The sequence below is a fragment of the Anopheles gambiae genome, chromosome X, assembly GCF_943734735.2.
Source record: "Anopheles gambiae chromosome X, idAnoGambNW_F1_1, whole genome shotgun sequence".
Taxonomy (NCBI): domain Eukaryota; kingdom Metazoa; phylum Arthropoda; class Insecta; order Diptera; family Culicidae; genus Anopheles; species Anopheles gambiae.
In genome coordinates this window covers 266,512-285,446 of record NC_064600.1, presented here as the reverse complement: position 1 = coordinate 285,446, position 18,935 = coordinate 266,512, and the positions used below count along the sequence as shown (strand labels likewise).

Sequence of the window (18,935 nt, the reverse complement as noted above, 5' to 3'; positions counted from 1 at the left end):
GTTACATTTAATAAAAAACGAATGTTTCAGACAAATTTTGCAAAGTATCTTTTAGAGACTTGCATTACAGATGATAACATACAATATCCAGAGGTGTACCTTGGGTAAGCCGACACGCATAGCACTCTTTTGCAATACACTCAGCACAGTACAGTACCTGTAAGCTTGTGTATCATCAGTCAGCAGACATCCGAACCTGCACCAACGCAACGTTCCTGCCCCAAAATCCAATCAGGCATTTGCAAGGATTCTATAAACGGATTTACTGACATCTGACACCTCCTATACGCGAGACCGAGCCAAACGGTCTCTTCGACTTGTTCGATGGGCCGCCCTCGAAACAGAAAAATAAAGCAAACGTGTTACTTGGAAGGCTGAAAGTACTACCACCAACACCGACACCGTTGTAAGAGATCATTTACATGCGAAGGCTCCTGTAATAAAACATCTACCTAACCACTTCAATCCTCACTACAGAGAGCGTACGGAGAGAATTGGCGACTCCCGTTGGGTGAGGTTGCACACGTCAGTGAAACTTGATCGACGCAAGGTTTAATTCGTTTCGATGCGGTCCATTTGCTGATGGAAGGGGGGGGGGGGTGTCGGGAGGAACAAACACTAAATTGCTTCAAATCTGCTGTTACTGTTAACGTTTCTGTGTGTAGCAACAAGTCACGCAACAAGTAAAGGAGAGGTGCACCAGAATCGGAGATCACTTCATAGCAAGGGAATAGAGTATCGGCTCTGAATTATCTCCACAATATTGTGTCACATTCAATTTCATTCCCCGTACCCAAATATTAATTGCAACTAAATTTTATTAATCTGCCATTTTTACTTGGAAGTGGACTTGTACTGATAATTTTGCTGTGATCTACCGTCTCCTGGTGTCATGTTCGTTGCGTTAAATCTTTTAAATCGATACCTTCTAAACTTATGGAAAAGTATAATAAATCTATTTCCCTCCACTAAGATATAAAATGTATGGAGATATATGACGGGACTTTAAAAATGATCATCGAACAAGACAATAAATGTAAAATGTGAACTCTTTTCCTAAATGTGTTTGATCGAATTCCGCCAACAAAGTAGATCTATTTACAATACGTCCGGGTATTTACCATACGTCTGATATCATCGTAGATGCAATACGTAATGTATCGAGCAGCTATCTACAGATGCTGGGGAGTTAAATCAATAGGAGACGAACAGGATCTCGTTAGAGCTTCTCGTTTATGTTTTAAATTTTAGCACAACAATAAAGATATTTTGTGAAAAGTACAGTGATTTTATTTCCCTTCTTCGTAAACTGTTTCAATCCTTGTCCGCGTGCCCATCGCAGGCACACGTACACATCGCATAAACACACACACACATATACACAAAACAATCCTTTGCACACCTTCCATTGTAAACCAACGCTCCAACTTGCTAGGACCATTCGCAATCTCAATGTGTTTTATCACTCTCCTCTGTCTATTACTAATGCCTGGTGCGTGTAATACTTCGCCTCAAGCTGGTTCGCATAACAGTTTCCTACCTGTTCTTATACGCCTGTACTTTATGTTTGTGTGGTTTGAATGTGAAATGTCTGTTCTTTTCTGATTGATTGTGGTATGACATATGCTAGATACGTGCACATCTGTATCTTCTACTAGCCTCGCGCGTGGGTGTGTTTGATATTTTGGAGCAATTTTGTTAATAGACATAAAACACACTCACTTTCACAAACACACACATACACACACTCGCGCGATTTAAGCAGCATCGATACTACGTTTCACGTCGTTGGGGGAGGGGGCCGTTTTCAACCGGCTCTTCTCCCTCCCTGCTATAATCTTCTTCATTGACCCTTGCCTATCACATCCTCAGCTCAGCTCCAGCAGTCTAGTCTATCTTAGCAACAGTGTTTGTTGATCTCTTTTATGTGATTTCTTCTTTTAATCCCTGTAGCGTCCCCATTTGATTCCTTCGTTTAACCTTCTTCCAATGTTATTTTTTGCTTCCACTTTCTACTGTACTAGGTAGAAGGTGAAAGTCGATTAAGTTTGCTATATGATGTGAATCAAATCGCTGCTCCTCGCCTTCCAGTTTAACCGTTTTATCTCAACGTCGTACTAAAACTCGCACAGCAGATCGAAAAGCTGTACCATGGAGAATTTTTTTAAATGATTAGTCATTATAGGATACATCTTACACGCTAGTAGTATTCAATTGGGTGCCTACAAATATTACATATTTAATAAAATTATGTGGTACAATATAGCCCGCCCTTCCCTGCTCTTTCTCAGCGTCTCTATGCACACGTTACATCCAGAATCTATCGCTACCTATTGTTCGATCTATTGATATAAATGTTCACACATCACTTTTGCGGCTGTGTGATGTGCAACATATTGAATAGTGTTAGTCTGCTTTGCCATTTAATGATTTATCTCTTGCCAACATTAATTTTGCATAGTTTTTATACATTCATCGTGCACGTATTTTATCCTAGATTTTGTTGCGATTTCAGATGCGCATCCGCGGTTTGGTCAAGTTATGTTACGTTTCTTCTTTTAATTTTGCAGTGACTTGTAGATCATGATGACAATTACAAGGTGTTTTGAATCAAGTAACCGAAAAGTTCAATCGCTTAGGGGATTGTTGCAAATCAATAGTGGAATTATGCAACCATACAGGCTACCCCAGTCTAATGAGGACTCCACAGTGTGCTTGCAAAATTTCACTATCGGTTTGCAACATTCCCCTACGCGATTGAACGATTCCATTATATGAATCCATACACTGTATTTGTGTCACGCAGTTTGATAGTGAAGTTCTTACTAAGTGGAGACGATTCGGTTTGGCATCGAGTCTATCCGGGCTTATAAGAACCGATGCATCGATCGGATAGACCACCGCATCTGTAAGTTAAGCAACAGTTTTCTGAAACTATGAGAATTTGTATTAAGCGAGTGGCATCCAGAGTGTTCAAAAATGTGCACGTAACCGCACAAAACGACAGCGCCTCTTTCGCGCTTGCGTTGAATTCCAACAAGCAAAACATAATACAGAAAACATAGATTTTTGATTTTTTTACAAGCACGAAAACCACGCTTTCGTGAATCTAGCTGATCTAAATCGCTTAACGCTGGCGGTTTTTAGTGAGCTTCATCAGTCATCTGTGGCAAGGCAAGAAACATGGGGCTGAAAATGATTGAGCTTAAGTAAGAACATCGAACGAAAGACCGAAACATTACAAAGGGCCACATGAATGATCAATAAGTTACAGATAAAAAAGCTTCAAAATAATTACACCCAGTACATATCACAAAACACATGAGAAATTTAAATATCAAATCCTGTACAACGGGCTGATAAATTAATTCAAAGAGTCCTCAAAGTGTTATCAACAATTACGACAGAAATTTAAGCTCAAATTCCACATTGGAAAATTTTAAGGTAAGTTTCAATCTACAGATTGTCCTAAAATGGCAAAGCTTCCAAAGGATCAGAGTGGCGCCATAAGTGAACTTTGAAGGTACTGTTGGTTTACCTAATCGCATATTTTTAATTAAAACAATATGTATAGAGAATAATGCTCATAAAGCTCATTCATTTGCCGCCTCATTTTCTTCGCTTGCAGATGCTATCACCTCTTCACAGAACTGTTTGCTATGTACAATTATCAATGTGTCTCATCCTCCCAATAACTTGCCACAGACTGTCTTGTTGTCGGTGTAAACAAACTATACAATTCACTAAAGCGCCCTTTAGTTTGGTTTAACAAAATCCGGAACATTCTCTCTCTCTCTCTCTCTCTCTCTCTCTCTCTCTCTCTCTCTCTCGCTCTCTCTCTCTCTCTCTCTCTCTCTCTCTCTCTCTTTCTCTTTCTCTATTGGTAGCGATGCATTGCTCCATTTCCTCATTTTCCTATCATTACGTATATCTGCATGAGCGAGTATATCGTATACAGTGCACATTCGATAGTCCGCACACCTTTTTGGATTCGCCCTTTTCATGAGATGATGACTGCGATCAGTTAAATTTAATGAAATATTAGCCAGCAGATAAATTAAATTTAACCTATTTCAAAAATGTCAGGCTTTTCTGTAAAAAAAATAAAACGTGAACATGTATACCGCATTCCAATTCACTCATGAAGCTGGAGAATCTATTACAGAATAGCGAATGTGACACTGTGAAGCAAAAAAAAAACAATCTAAAATATCATCTAAACACTAACTCATTTAAAATCGTGTAACCGAACGGCTTACATCAAAGCTATCTACGCTACCTTGGCGTACACCGCCATATATGGTGCATATAATGAAAGCAATAGAGCTTTTTGTAGATCGGAATACCAGGTATGTTTCTTTTTATGTTATGGAGGTTGCTGGGGTAGTGGGTGGGCTGCAATGAGTGGCGCCCGAAAGCACACCAAAATGCACCCCGTGTTACTGTGCACTCCCTACATTTGGGTGCGGATGGAAATGATTGTATAAAATAGGAGCTTCTCTTCCTCTCTCTCTCTCTCTGCCCCTTTCTTTTCTGTACTACTGATATACATTACGTATGGTTGTGCTCGTAGAATGGATTGTGATGCTATATAAATAGGTGGAGTGTAAGCGCTCCAGTACATTTTTCCTGCACTAATTACACACGCCCATGTAAGAGCGTTCGCATTTTTGAAAAAAAAAAATCATGTTTTGTGTTTGCTTAACGTCGGGGGAGGAAGGGGGTGGGGGTCTAGTCTGCTGCATAAAACGGAGTGTTGTGAGTGTGTTTTATGACATACATAATGCTGTTTAGAAGGGTGGGGGCACTTGTGCTAAATCTTAAAGAAAAAAAAAACAAACACACAAAAACATGCTTACTGCTTTAGTGTAAAGCTCAGACAGCTGCACTATTGCACGAACAGTTTGAATGATTTCACATTCTTTTAAAACACGTAAACTAAAAAAACAAAAAAACACGCATACACTCACACAAACGGGACATAAGGTTTTGTGATCGACACAACTACTGTGAAGACGTGTGCCACGACTGGGTGCACTTGTTTTCTGCTACCTTCGATCCTCGATTACTGTCGCATAAGGGACACACTTCAAGGGGTTTTTTTTCAATAAAGAGATAGAGTGAACTTGAACGAAGGAATTTTATATAAATCAGCTAGAACACACAGAGAAGCTATGGGCATCAAACGATGAGCAATAGAATCGCTCTAATGACTTTGGAATATGTACAGACAAATAAAGCGTCTCGAGAAGGTCAATGAATAGCCTTCGGTCGGAAAATTTCATTGCGTATGTCGTTTGATGCTACCTACTGTCAGCACCTGTTCAGCCGCAGCTGTAATGTCCACGAAAATGATGCAAAATTGCTTCCCACTTGTACGCCCTATCTCTATATACAGCCTTTGCACGTGCCCCTCTCCGGTAGATGAAGTTGTCACAAGAAACGCAAGCGGTTTGGAAAATAGCAAAATTACAGGTGCATCATGTTTTGCATTGCATTAGAAATGGAATCCTATTCAGCTGTTTCTCTCAATTGCATTTCGAGTAATATTTCAAGTGTGGAAGTTCCTGGAAGTAATATTTCAAGTGTGGAAGTACATTCGTTCGCATCTTGTGGTTTCTTAATACTGTCCCCATCCCCCGTACGTTTGCGTATAAGCAGCGTGCGTCAACATGTTCAGTTATAGTTGTACTGAGAAGTGGTTACAAAAACAATAAATGAAAAAGATACGTAACTAAGTATAGTAATAGTAAATCAATCGGTTGTTGACCGATTCCAGCTTGCACACGCTCCCTTCCTCAGCATATTCTTCCTAACAACACACATTACCGTGCTTCAATTTTTTTCAAATGTTACCTAATGTATAGAGCTATAGCATGTATAGCCATGTGTGTCACATACACGAAGCCTTCTCTGCCTTTTCTGTGAATTAACTCGCTCAAGTTTGCCGTCCTTCCTTGCGTGTCACACGCCCTTTACGATGTCATTGTTGCTGCCAGGGCATGTGCCCAGGCAATTTCGCACATCGCGCCAATGCCATGCGGGTACGGAACGTGCCAAAAAAAGTATAAAAAAAAAATCAATGAACACGCATCACACCACGTCGGAAGCGCAAGGTCTTGGAACCTCTCCGACAAAACACAAATACCATCAGCACTCCCTACTCCTCCCTTGTCTGCTGCATCACTTTCCGCGGCAGTTCTGCCCACTTTCGCACCTAGCTGCTCACTGCCAGAGCTACATCGTCTGATGGTTCCGCCCGAGATGATACTGGTGTCACTGTCGATTGTTTTTGGAGAAGTTGTGCGATGCCCAGTTGAGCGACGTTTTCCACGAGTTGGCAAGCGCTTCACTGAACTTGAGCTTGAAGTGGGTACGCGCCTCTTCTTCCGTTTTGTCCAGCACCTACAACAACACAGAGTGGGCAATAAGAAGAAGGGACACCTGCGTGGGCGCACAATACGTACCAGCGTTTCCCGCAGATAGTTTAAATCCTTTTCGGACGACAGCTCCGGGAGGCCAGTTGAGATCATCATCGAGAACAGCGACAGTATCAGGCAGCCGTGCTGGCGTAGAATAAGGAACGCCTGGCGAAAGCAAAGAAGCAACAAACACAAAAACAATCAATAAAGGGAAACGCTTAAACAAATTACCTTCCCGTACGCACGCACCTCTTCGCAGAGCGTCTGGAAGCGACAGAACTCCTGCGCCTCCCGATCCGTCCGGCCGTTGTTGATCACGTACACGAAATCGTGCGTCAGCACGAACGGCACGCGCTCCCGCCGGAAGCCAAACTTCTCCTTGAAGTGGCCCAGTATGTGCCCGAAGTCGATGTGAAACAGCTGGCCCGTCTTCTTCACCATAATGTTGTCGGAGTGGCGGTCCGCCACCCCCAGCACGTACGTCGCCACGCAGTAGCCGGCGCAGCTGAGCGTAAACTCCTGGATCGCCTTCGCCAGCAGGTCCTCGGTGCCGTTGTGCTCGCGCAGCCACGCCAGCAGCGAACCCTTCTTGAACGGCGAAGTGGCCGAAAACATGCCTCGCTCCTTCTGGATGTTCGCGATCGTTTCCGCATTCAGCACCACCTCGATCAGGCCGAGCTTGTGGTCGGTGCTGATGCAGCTGTACGGGTTCATCCGGAAGTCGTACCCGTGGCTCTTCCAGATCCGGTCCATGATGCGCAGCATCTGCAGCGTCAGCATATCCTGCCGCAGGTCGTCCCCGTTCTTGAAGATCATGTGTATGTCGTCGCCGTTCGCGTCGCTGTTCTCGTACACGATCCAGAGCGGGCGCATCTTCGAGTCCATCACCTTGCACCGGTCGGTCCGGACCGCCTTGCACCGGTAGCTCGGGTTGAGCGGGCTGATCAGGTCGCTGGTCACGTGGCCCTCCTTGGCGAGCTGCTCGATCAGCAGCGTGCGGCCCTTCTCCTTGCTGCCCTTCTTCACGTTGTCCGAGCAGGTTTGCAGGTAGCGCAGGCACTGCATCTGCTTCAGCAGCACAGCCACATGCTCCGGGCTGCCGAGCAGGTACGCCTCCAGTATCAGCCCGAACCGGACCTGCACCGACGGCACCGAAATCTCGGAACGCAGATGCCAGAACAGATAGTGGCCGATGTGCTGGTTGTGCAGGGCGCGCTGAAGCAGAAAGTACACCAGATCGCAGTTCAGGTACGACTCGTGCTTGAGCGCCTGCACCAGCTGGAGCAAGTACAGCAGCAGCTCGTCGTCCTCGATCGTGCGCAGACAGTCCACGGCGTACCGGCGCACGTACTTGTCCGCGTACGCGTAATCGAGCAGCTCGAGGGCCCGCTCGACCAGCAGCTTGGGCCACTCCTGCAGCAGCGACACGATCTCGGACACCTCGTCCCGGTTGTTCCACTCGACGCAGTAGAGCAGACAGGGCAGCCCCTGCGGCATCTGCTTCATGCACTCGCGCCGCTTCGCCCAGATCGCGTTACGGTCCTGCTCGTGGATGTCGTTCAGCCGGTCGTTGTACATGTACGCCGACATGATCGCCCGGATCGAGCGCGTGTCCTCGGCGCTCTCGCGATTCAGATGCTCGTTGCGGTGGCTCATCTTGGCCGCGTGCGACAGCAGCTCCTCTTCGCCCGGGTAGACGATGATGCGCCCCTCCGGACCGTACGTCCCGAAGCTCAGCAGCACCGACACGACCATGTTGTCCCGGTTCGGGTTCGGCTCGACCGTGCCGAGCGGATGCAGAATGTCCTCCGACTGCGCATCCTCCGCGTAGTCCCACGTGTACAGCGTCACCGAGTCCACCTTCAGCTGGTTCTTGTAGTCGTACACCATCGTGTTGACCCACGCGATCGGATTGATCAGCCCGTCCTTGGTGCGGCGCGTCCGTATGCCCGTCCCCTTGGCCGTGCGCATGTTCTCGTACACCACCAGGCACAGCCGCGCCATGCGCGGCACGTTGCTTACGTTGATGTCGAACAGGATCGTCTCGTTCCAGGTCGCGGCGCCACTGTTCACCGTGACCGTGCGCGTGCGCTCCGTTTTGCACAGCGACTTGCCGCCGTGAAACAGACCGAGCTGCACGCCCAGCTCCTTGTCCGACTCGACATTCAGCCCGCGAATCTCGTGCACCGTGCACTGCAGCTTCGCGTCGATCTCCCAGCTGGTGATGTACTTCACCTTTCGCAGCGTGTGCGACTGCTGCGACTGGGTGTTGTAGGTACTGCCTGCGCTACCGGCGTACCCGCTGCTGCTGCTGATGCTGCCGCCGTACAGCGAGCTCGGCTTGGCCGACGCCGACCACTGCGTAAAGTCTTCGCGCGCGTCGTAGATGTCGTTCTTAAACACCTCCACCGTGCGGACGAGCCGCGGCACAAACGTGGGCGTCTCGTCCCGCGACAGACAGTCCTGCACGTACTGGAAGCTGATCATCGGGTGCGCCCCATAGATGTACTCTTCCCGCCCGCACACCTTCAATATGTACTCCGTACTACTGTTCTCATTGCGCGCCTTCGACGGGTTCTGCTTCTTGAGGATGCGTTTCAGGACCTCGTCCGGAGTCGCCCGGCACGGTACCTTCACCGTCAGCTGCATGTCGGTGCTGATCGCCACCACGCAAAAGTCGCCGTTCGTCAGCCGCCGGCTGATCGGCTCGGGCACGTGAGCACCGCTGACCAGCTTGGCCGGGTACTGGTAGGCTATCCGCTCCATCCGCGTCATTACGGCCCGCCGGCTGCCGATATCCTCGCTCAGCATGCTCATCTTGGCGCGGAAATCGTTCACCTCCGGGTTGACCAGCGTCTTCACCGGCAGCTTGCTGTCCAGCAGGCTGCTAATGTTCTCCATCAGCTTCGTGTTCTCCGACACGTTGCTCTTCTCGACGAAGCGCAGGATGCCGAGAGTGGGCTGCACGTCCATCAGCCGGGTTTCGGCCTCATTTTCGTACGTCGTGTTGCTGTTCGTCCGGCCCGCCGCCAGGGTGCCGAAGCAGTACTTGTTCTTATCGCCTAGATGGCAGTACAGTGGGTACCGTTCTGCCTCCTCCCAAACGTCCTGCAAATATTACGGGGGGAGAATTATAATAAAAAGTTTGTTTTAAGAATTGGATCGTCTAGCAGCAACGCTTTGAAGTAAATATTTGCAATCATCAAAGTTTAAAGTTCTGCATCTTTTTTTATCCATTTCTTGAAAATGCTCTACAATCTTGAAAAAATACACAAAACAACCAACATTAAACATTATTGCTTTGGCTTCCGTTCCAATCTTGTGAACGTATTTGAAACCCGTCGATTGGGTCTAACGATTTGACGTCTATTGCGATTTCGTCGGCCTGTCTATATAGATATTTCGCATAACGAGTGAGTCCCTGCAAGGGATTAAATTTGTTACACGAGGTCCCCTGTTATTTCCGTGTAATTTTGTTGTTGTTTGAAATCATTGAAATACGGTGTCGTTCGCTTCAATTCTGACGTAAAGTTAGAAGAAGGAAAACCAAAAATTTCGAAGCCGCACAAAAGAGCGAATAAATTGTGATGAGCCACTCGTCACCCATAAATAGCAATGAAACATATATACATCGCGCTGAGCTGCTTCCAACATGTGGATGCATACTTCAGTCCCGACGTCATAAACTCCACCCATAAAGCATTCCCTATGCCTTGTTTTTTTCAACATGTCTAAGGAATGCTTTGTTATGAGTGTCACTTGCTTATTGTATGTTTACATATTCTGCATGTTGTCATACTATGAAAACTCCAAAACTAACAAATAAGATCAATAAGTTTTGATCAAAACTTATCTGTCAGTAAATTCCAGACAGTTGCGATTCAAAGCTTAGAAAAAAATCGCGTATGACACAGGGATTCCCACGATTTATTGTGTAGCATATCTGCTATACAGAACATATTGTAATACACACTATCAGCCATAGACACATTGTAACACACGTAACACGAAAGCCAAGCCACACCATTGTAACACATTCATTATAACACATTCAGTAAATCAGATCATACCATACACACCCGGAAGAATTCTGGCCACACCGTTCATATAAAAACAATTGTGACACACTTAACAGAACCAACCGAAAACGTACAACATAAGCAGGAACAGTTTATGCATTATAACCCAAAGCAGAAACAGTATAAGCATTAAACCCAAAACAGGAACTTAGTGACAAGAACCATCGTTCTTGTCAACAAAAGACAAACGTAACTAGCTGAGTGAAAACAATAACTTTCCAACATCCAACTCGGAACCAAATGTGAGAAACTCATTTAAAGAGTTAGTTAAGTCCTCCTACCCAAGGTAAGGCCTCTAAACTCCAACGTTTCCAGTAAGGGAAACCTCCTAAAGGTTTCTATGATCGCCTGGTCGATCAAGTGTCGAAACGTCCGCTTCGAAACAGTATCCACCTCAGTTCTGCTTTTTTCGGCAAACGATGACCTTCCTCAAACGATGTTTGAAGGCCACCCTGGCCAACGCGAGTTCAAAGTTACTACATTGCGATCGACCCAAAATCGAACATACTGTGACTATCTCAAAACATACCACATGGCGACCGTAACAGTCATCAAACATATTACAATTGGTTGGTTCCCTTCAATTTTTGGTAGGTTCCCATATTTTTTTGGTGCGTTCACACGATTTTTTGGCAGTTTCCCAGATTTTTTTGGTCCATTTGTATTGATATCCAATCGGAAAATACCAATAGATTATGGAAATGAACCAAAAATCTATGGGATTCGTATAAAAAAAAATCGTGGGAACGCACACAAAAAATAGCAAAATGTTTGTAGTGTAGCAAACTGTAACGTAGGAAGAAACGTGACGTAACGAACCCCATGATATTAACTGTCGATTGTGACGACTCCCTCTCTCCGACCCCCTTCAACCAAGGCACCACATTCCGCTAGAAGCGTTTCCATTGGACGCAGCATCCCGCAAAGGTAGCGGAAGGAGAGAGAGAAAGGATATTCACTTTCCTCGTCATCATTCCTCTCGTATGATAAGAGCATGTGATAAGCGCACAAAAAGAGAGAGTATCCTTGTTTGAACTGGCCCCTTAGCAATGACGTACTATTTGGTTGCGTGGTAAATAATTAATAGCGATATCCGTTTTAGGGCTGCATAACCGCGAAGGTTGTTAAGTAAAGAAGGTGAATCAACGATTACATACTATCTATTTGTTATTCGAATAAAAAAAAAACAAACATTTTATTTTGCGTTTAGTAACAGATGTAAACCCCCCCCCCCCCCCTCTACCCCATGTAACAAATCGTTAATAAATAATGCTAACAACATCTTTGACACTATAATAAGATTTGAGGTGTTAGTTCGAGCACTTACCGACTTCAGTTCATCCAGTGTAATATGGATCGGTATGTACATCGTGATCATCACGCCGTTCGGCATCAGGAAGATCAGTTCGGTTGACTCGTCCGGATTCTTCCAGAATCCGTAATCAAACCGTGGTCGCTGCTGTTGCTGCTGCTGTTGCTGCTGCTGGTGGGCCTGCTGCTGCTGTTGCTGCTGCTGCTGCTGCTGCTGCAGATAAATCCGGTGTGGAACGGACCAGCTAGAATCGGTTCCCCCCGGCATCGTGGTAGTGTTGCGCTTCATGGTAGTCGTCGCGTTTCGCATCCGTTGCATTAGCCGCACACCCTTCTTCCGGTCTCTCGCCGAAAGGGCTCGCCGATGCGCATGTGTTTGAGCTACGCACAAAGTGGGGGATAAAATCTTCAAGGCAAGCGTAATTCGAGCACACCACAGTTAAGAGGGAACAACACACTACAGACGCACCCCACCTCTCGTGTGCCTGTGTGTTCTGGAGTGTTGGTTTCCTGCCACCGGTCTTACTGTGGCGCCTTGGAATGATCCCGTTTATGAGGGGGTGAAGCGCGTGTTGATGGAGTAAGAGACGCAAGAGGTTCGCTCGATGTTTCTTTTGATAGCAAGTCGTCTAGTCTAAGCAGCTGGTCGCGCATGAGGCAACAATTGTTTGTTTTACGCATATAACACCGTTAACATTACTTTACACATGCACACGGTCCAAAATATCTAACTGTATCGTTTTACTGTACATTTGCCGAGATGAAGTTCGCGGGTTGCGTTTATCGTCTATTATACACAAATCATCACTAAATACTTGAGACGGTACAACTCATATTTTGCACGTATGGTAAATCACACACCTAGCCCCTTTTTTAGACTTTAGCGCCCACAAACACACACACATATACACACACAATATTGCACTTCAACCAGGATTCATTCCCATAGCTCACATTTCTTACATCCTCCTGTACAATAATTTCTCGCCTGAAATCGGTCTACCATTGCGGCTTCGATCGCGGAACGGTGAATGGCGAATGTAAATACATTTCCAAATTGTCCAAGGGTCGTTCGTTGGGAATCCAATTTCAAATGATGCTTCGCTTACTGCTCAGAGGGATCTTGCGCACTAAATGGAACGAGGGGACTAGCTTTGGCGCACTCCTTCCTCCAGCAATGCGTGTAGCTAAGACTGCTTCTTAGCCAGTTGCTGGGGGCCAATCTAGCGTCAGCTCACAGCATGTTAGCCCTAAAAAGGAAAAGAAACACAATACATTCAATTAAACATGCTGATGACCTCACACAGTGGTCGAGATGGCGCGACGCGGGATGTGCGCATACGGCCAACTCGATACATGCGCCCTAAGACTGTAGGCAAAACGTTTACAATATTTATACAAAAGTAGCTGGATAACCGAGGCGGCAAAAGCATCGAGGACGCAACGGAAGACGAAATGGTCGTAAAAATGAGGCGTCGCGAGCTTGCCTCCATGCGCGGTTGAGTGTAAATCAAATGAGCAAACCCCACGTTAGGATTTCCATCACATTTCTCTTGTGTGCGTTTTCCTACGTCGAATATGCAGTGCGGGTGGGCAAAGCAGCATACGCGCTCCGACTTTGTTATTTGTTTCTAAGCAATTTGCTCTTAGCAGCATCAACTCATGAATGCACTTTTATCGATAATACTAATCCAATTCGGGCAATCTTTAAACTCTCACTGCTGACACTAACACTATACTTTTGCTAAACACTTCAATTGAAAAGGTTCATGTCTGTGTACGCTCAGCAACGCTCGCCCAAACTAACGTCTTTCCACTATGCCTGCACGAATCGACACGACACACTGCGGGAAGTGATCCTTCCAAGCAGCCTCGACGACTGCCCGTTGCCGGCAGAATTTTTATTACCTCAACTGCAACCCAATGCACCGTTAACGGTTCAACAGAAAAATGGAAAGCGAAACAAAGATCCTAGCTGAACAACACAGCAGTAAAACAATTTCCCAGGCACACAAAAGCAGAGCAAGCAGTCGTGTTTTGCTACTTTCTTTGGCGGCTACGAATTACCCGCCAGGGTACGAGGAAATCGTGCCGAAAATGGGAGGCAAGCGACACACATCATCACGATCCTTCCATTGAACAATAGTGCACCTGGAGATGGGCCACCAACGAGCAACCGTGCGCTTTTGTATTCGTGCGCTTCCGTTGCGTTGAAGTCTTTTTGGTGAGAGCGAGACACAATTTTCGTGATAATTTTAACTGTACCGTTACATCCACCGATCCGGGTTGCTATCGAGCCAACAGCGATGGAACATTATCGGGCGAGCAGACGAATCAATTCTAAATTGAAGTCTGACCTTTTGTTCGACTTCTTTTTTCATTGTGTGTAGTCATGTCTGGCGCGTGCTGCCAGCTAAAGAGTTGAAAGTCAGACTGTTGAATTTGGTCGGTCGACACACGGGAACGATACATAATCTTTCGTTTTTTGTTTGTTTCTGAACTTAAAATCGTTAGTCAAATTATTAGCAAACAGTCCAATAAGATTGTTTTTATCTGATTCTTGTTTAACACGTTCAGCCCGGTGGCAGACCTCAGGGCCTTTTCCAATGAACAATGAATCCCATATGCCGGTGGCAGTGGTTGGTCTTTTGCTAGGGAAACAAAAACATATTGTATTTGGTCTGGACACACTTGCTAGGAGACGTGATAATGCCCAATGTACGTTTATGTCGACACTTATTGTCGGTGAGATAGATTCGCCAGAACTATTGGCTAGAGTCAATATAAATGTCCCTCCTAATGTGTACTGTAACTACAGACTAATAAGAACTGACCTTATAAGACGTGCATACAGCGAGAATGACCCTATGACTGCGATGGCCCGTAAATTTAATCAGCGTTACACTTTATTTGACTGGCACCAACCTACAAAATTCTGTTGATCCGTCTTGACATTGTATACTGCGTTCAATCTGCTCTTTGTGATAGTTATTTAAGTTCTAGTTTTAATTCAGTGACAAGGCTGCTTGTTTGGCCAATCACTTAAATACAATAAACAATTAAACAATAACTGAACTCTTCTCGCAGCAGTGGGTAAGTAAAATAATAGTGTTCTAAGAATGATTCCAGTTGATCAAAAACCTCATCCCACATACAACAGTATTGATGAACGGAGTAGAGTTAAAATTATAACGGCAAAATTTATTCTTTCTACTTGCATGTTAGGATCAAAATCCACAACTTGCGTTCTAGATGCCGGCGGAACGGAAAGTTGATGAAAATCAGCGCCGGGCTGAACGTGTTAACGTTGATTCGAAAACCGAACTAAAAGTGCGTCACAAATTTTGGTTCCACTTCTTCAAACTCGCGAATCTGCCAAAGGGGTTAAAAGATAATGAAAAGTGATGGCTGCAAACATGCATCTAACATTGAACAAAGGTCTTCACTTTCGCAATACCAGTTCGGATCGGTCCGGAGCTACGCGCCTAGCGGATTTAAAAGTAGGTAGAGTTGTTTTAATCCCTTTTTTAGTATGTTTACAGTTGACTCCTCTGTGGGCCAGAAGTGTAAACAAAAAGTGCGTTGCTCTTCCAAAAAGTGCGCTAACGGGGTAACGTTATACAAAGAAACGGCCCTAGCCGCCTTTTCATCGAGTGCTCACGACACCTCCCCCCCCCTCCCCCAATGCTCAAGACATTTCCAGTCGGGAGGTACGAAAGATGCATTGTTTATGTTTTCGTTGGTGATTTAACTCGTTTGTTGACATTCTGTGCCCATTGATGTTGATCGCAATTGATGAATGATTATCGCAATACACCAATTCCGAAGCTAGGCAGCAGCGATTTAAAAAAGAAGTTAATTTTCGAGGCTAAAATATACAATATGGCGGTCAGCAAGTGGGGTACCCAAATAGACAAAATTCGTGTTGGACCGATAGCGTATGCAAATTTCCTCTCATGGCCCAACGTATCTGCCGTGCTTCGTCCCGCATCCGTGCAACACAGAACGTGCAGACAGATACTATTATCCCGGACTGTCCGGATTTGTATCAATCATTGCCTTGCTTGCCTTTTCAAAAGGATGCAACAAAAAACAAACTTATAACACTAAATTGCCCGCAGCATTCAGTGACAGTGAGCGGCGGGGTGATTTTCTCGCTAACAACACACGAACCCGCATTCGGTCGCGCAGGGTGTCCAATCCATTTCCACCATAGCCGATCAGAGAGCCTAAAAGGTGTAAAAGCAAATCGATCGTAGCATTAGCAGTAATGGTTCAAGGGAGAGGGACATGCCTTACCCGCCTGATGGATGGTACCATCCTCCACTCAGTGCATGCCGTTGCTGTCCAGTGACCGACATCTCTTCATCGGGAACCATTCGTACGGGTGCTGGAGCTGCCGGAGTTGGAGCTGGTGGAGGCTGGCGGTGCGGACGCTTTCCGGCTGCAAGTGCATCATGGTGGTATCTAGTTTCGTTGCACACATCTTGACACACACATACACAAGGACAAGACGGACACGTAAAACAGGGAAAGGTGCAGGTAGCGTTGATCGCGTTGTCCGTGAAAGGTTTAGCAGAGCGTTTGGTTACGGAGGGGAGGGGAGGAGGCTGGCGTTGGTTGGTAGGATGCTATTGATTGTTGACACGGGCACACACAGGCGCACAAGCACAGGGTCACGCTTGATTGAAGTAAAAAATTCGTGTCACAAAAACAATGCTTTCTTTCCTCCACAATCACCACCACCTTCCTTGGCAGCATCAGCTGCCCTAGCGAACGATGACAGTCCAGGGAGATGGGGAGCCTGCTAGTTGTTGCAGGATCTGCTGGTCAGTTGATTGCAGAATATCGGAGACGGTCGCCCTGCACTCACATACACAGCACACTTTACACACACATATATTCACACACTGTCCGCCGATCCATCGCTGGGTTCGTCAAGCGCACGGATGCACTACTGGCTGTGGTAGTGGCTGCTGCTGTTGCTGCCGCTTGCTTCTTCCTGCTGTACACCGTCGGTTCGGTCCGGCAGGCAGGTAAACAAACAATGGCACACAGGCCGGGGACGGCGGCGATGGTCATACAGGTGTGAACACCAGGGAACACCTCAAACAATCTGCACACACACACAGACACACACGCTCACTGACTCACTCACAAGAACTTTTCTGTGCCGTTGTTCCGTGCCGTTTGCCGTCCCTTGGCCACTTGGGTGTGCGTGTCTGCGTGCGGCGTCATCCTTTGGTTTTCCGGCACGTTGCGCCGTGTGGGGTCACTGGGCCCCCTCCTGTGGAGCCCCCTTCTGTGTGCTGGGCTTGGGCTGGACGTGGGGACCGTGTCCCGTTGCTGCTGGTGGCCTCTATGATTGCCGACGGCTACAACTTTTTCGGTGAAGACGCACCTGCGTACCGCGTTGGATGGTTGGAAAGCCGGACACGACACGGAGAACGGCCACTCTTTTACCTGCAAACCTTGGCGTGCCAGACCAATAACCAATGGATCGATACACGGATGGTTGTTTTTGTTGTGTCTGGCGTGCGTGTGTACGAGCGCGCGCGCGGTCACCGGGTGGAAGGTTTAAGTGAGTATGTGTGTGCGCGCGAGTGTGTGTGTGTGTGTGTGTGTATGTGCATATGGTGCGTATGTGCACGCGCGTTTACAGCATCGGCTCGAAGAGGTCGGCAAACAAAAACACAGGGTGGTAAAAGGGTAAAAGGGGTAAAAGTAAGGCTCAGCCGTTAACTTTTGCTATCGCTAACGTACACTAGATGGCGCTACGGTCGCAGCCACCACCGAGTGACCCAAGTTACATTATTTCGAATGTCAAAAACAAAGCAATCAGCTGATGATATATTTACATTTTGTGTTGAGATTTCGTTCCAGTGCGTGAAATCAAAAAGCAAATTGTGTGTAATTTAAATTGAGCTTCCGTTTGATATTTTCATTAACGATGGTAAGTAGACACTCATGTTCGAAAAGACAACTTTGTGTTCGTTATAGATGTTGACGCATTACGGCGGAGTGGTACGGAGCAAAGGCAAAGGCGACCAGACAACCAAATATGTTTTTAGTAAGTGTTTTATATGTGATTTTAAAATATATTTGATATACTAATACGTGATCGGATATAATACGGACGTCACACGAAGCGTAAACTCAAAAAGTTTACGCTTGATTTGTATGGGAGAGCGTAAACTTCCTGTCAAAAGATTTCAGGGTTGTATGGCTGAAATTCAGTTTACGCCAAAGTTTACGCTTCGTGTGACGTCCGTATAACTATAGGCTTTCCTCTGGACCATTGATGGAAAGAGAAAAAGCTGCATCATTCCATCGGAAACAAGGTAAGATTATAACGATGACGATGACGACGACAACGACGAATAGATGCGTGAATAATCAGTCTAGCAACGGTTTCATCCACAAATTAGAGTGTCAGGAAAGCAATTTTATAGCATTAGCATAATTATACAGTGTATTAGCTGCAGAATAGAATAGCTACAGGTAGCGTTAATCTAAATCTAGTTGAAGCACAAAGATATGCGGCATGTTCTTGCTTGAGGATAATGTTAAAGCAATCATTTTGAATCAGTCTAGCAACGGTTTCATCCACAAATTAGAGTGTCAGGAAAGCAATTTTATAGCATTAGCATAATTATACAGTGTATTAGCTGCAGAATAGAATAGCTACAGGTAGCGTTAATCTAAATCTAGTTGAAGCACAAAGATATGCGGCATGTTCTTGCTTGAGGATAATGTTAAAGCAATCATTTTGAATGTATTATGCAATGTATGTTGCAATGTATACATAAAATATATAAACAAATTATGTTCGAAACAGGGGCTAAAGCTGCAACCAAATGTTAGAGAAAAAGAAAAATTATTAATATATATGGGATTACGCAAATATCGAAAGTCAATGTGTCACTTTCAAAGCACATCCAATAAAGGATGAAAACAATCATCAGGATGTACTTTGCGGAAGTGATACTCCACCAAGAGATGAACCTATGCCGGGTGCACTAAGTTTTGCAACCGAGCTGACGGTTGTGCCACAGCCGTTCGAACAACATAATCAGGCCGATAATAAACTGGGCTACGAAAACATCATAATTCAAACTAGTCT

The 18,935-nt window shown here is 45.7% G+C and overlaps 1 protein-coding gene and 1 long non-coding RNA gene across 4 annotated transcripts; one reads left to right on the top strand and one right to left on the bottom strand.

Moving 5' to 3' along the window:
• Positions 1–1,267: 1,267 nt before the first annotated feature.
• On the bottom strand, positions 1,268–17,426 carry LOC1272257 (phosphatidylinositol 4,5-bisphosphate 3-kinase catalytic subunit beta isoform). 3 transcript variants are annotated; one of them, XM_061654909.1, is made up of 6 exons: positions 16,112–17,420; positions 15,986–16,041; positions 11,829–13,062; positions 6,672–9,530; positions 6,468–6,587; positions 1,268–6,405 (listed from the first exon to the last, which is right to left on the bottom strand). In XM_061654909.1, the coding sequence occupies exons 3-6, from the start codon at positions 12,129–12,131 to the stop codon at positions 6,277–6,279; spliced, it is 3,411 nt and encodes a 1,136-aa protein (XP_061510893.1). In that variant the 5' UTR covers positions 12,132–13,062; positions 15,986–16,041; positions 16,112–17,420; the 3' UTR covers positions 1,268–6,276. The 3 variants fall into 3 exon arrangements, with proteins under 3 accessions (XP_061510893.1, XP_061510903.1, XP_061510911.1); XM_061654919.1 differs by lacking the exon at positions 15,986–16,041 and having other exon boundaries at positions 16,112–17,426; XM_061654927.1 differs by lacking the exon at positions 15,986–16,041 and having other exon boundaries at positions 17,276–17,400.
• On the top strand, positions 17,418–18,922 carry LOC133392853 (uncharacterized). Its single transcript, XR_009765839.1, has 2 exons — positions 17,418–17,882; positions 18,095–18,922. It is a non-coding gene; the product is annotated as an uncharacterized LOC133392853 (long non-coding RNA).
• The last annotated feature ends 13 nt before the right edge of the window (positions 18,923–18,935 follow it).

Bases quoted from the DNA above. Each gene is read 5' to 3' on its own strand.
- LOC1272257 (XM_061654919.1), bottom strand. From the start codon at position 12,131: ATGCAACGGATGCGAAACGCGACGACTACCATGAAGCGCAACACTACC. The intron at 9,531-11,828 runs GTAAGTGCTCGA...TAATATTTGCAG, and splicing joins CACTGGATGAACTGAAGTCG to GACGTTTGGGAGGAGGCAGA. The intron at 6,406-6,467 runs GTACGTATTGTG...GTGTTGTTGTAG, and splicing joins ACTATCTGCGGGAAACGCTG to GTGCTGGACAAAACGGAAGA.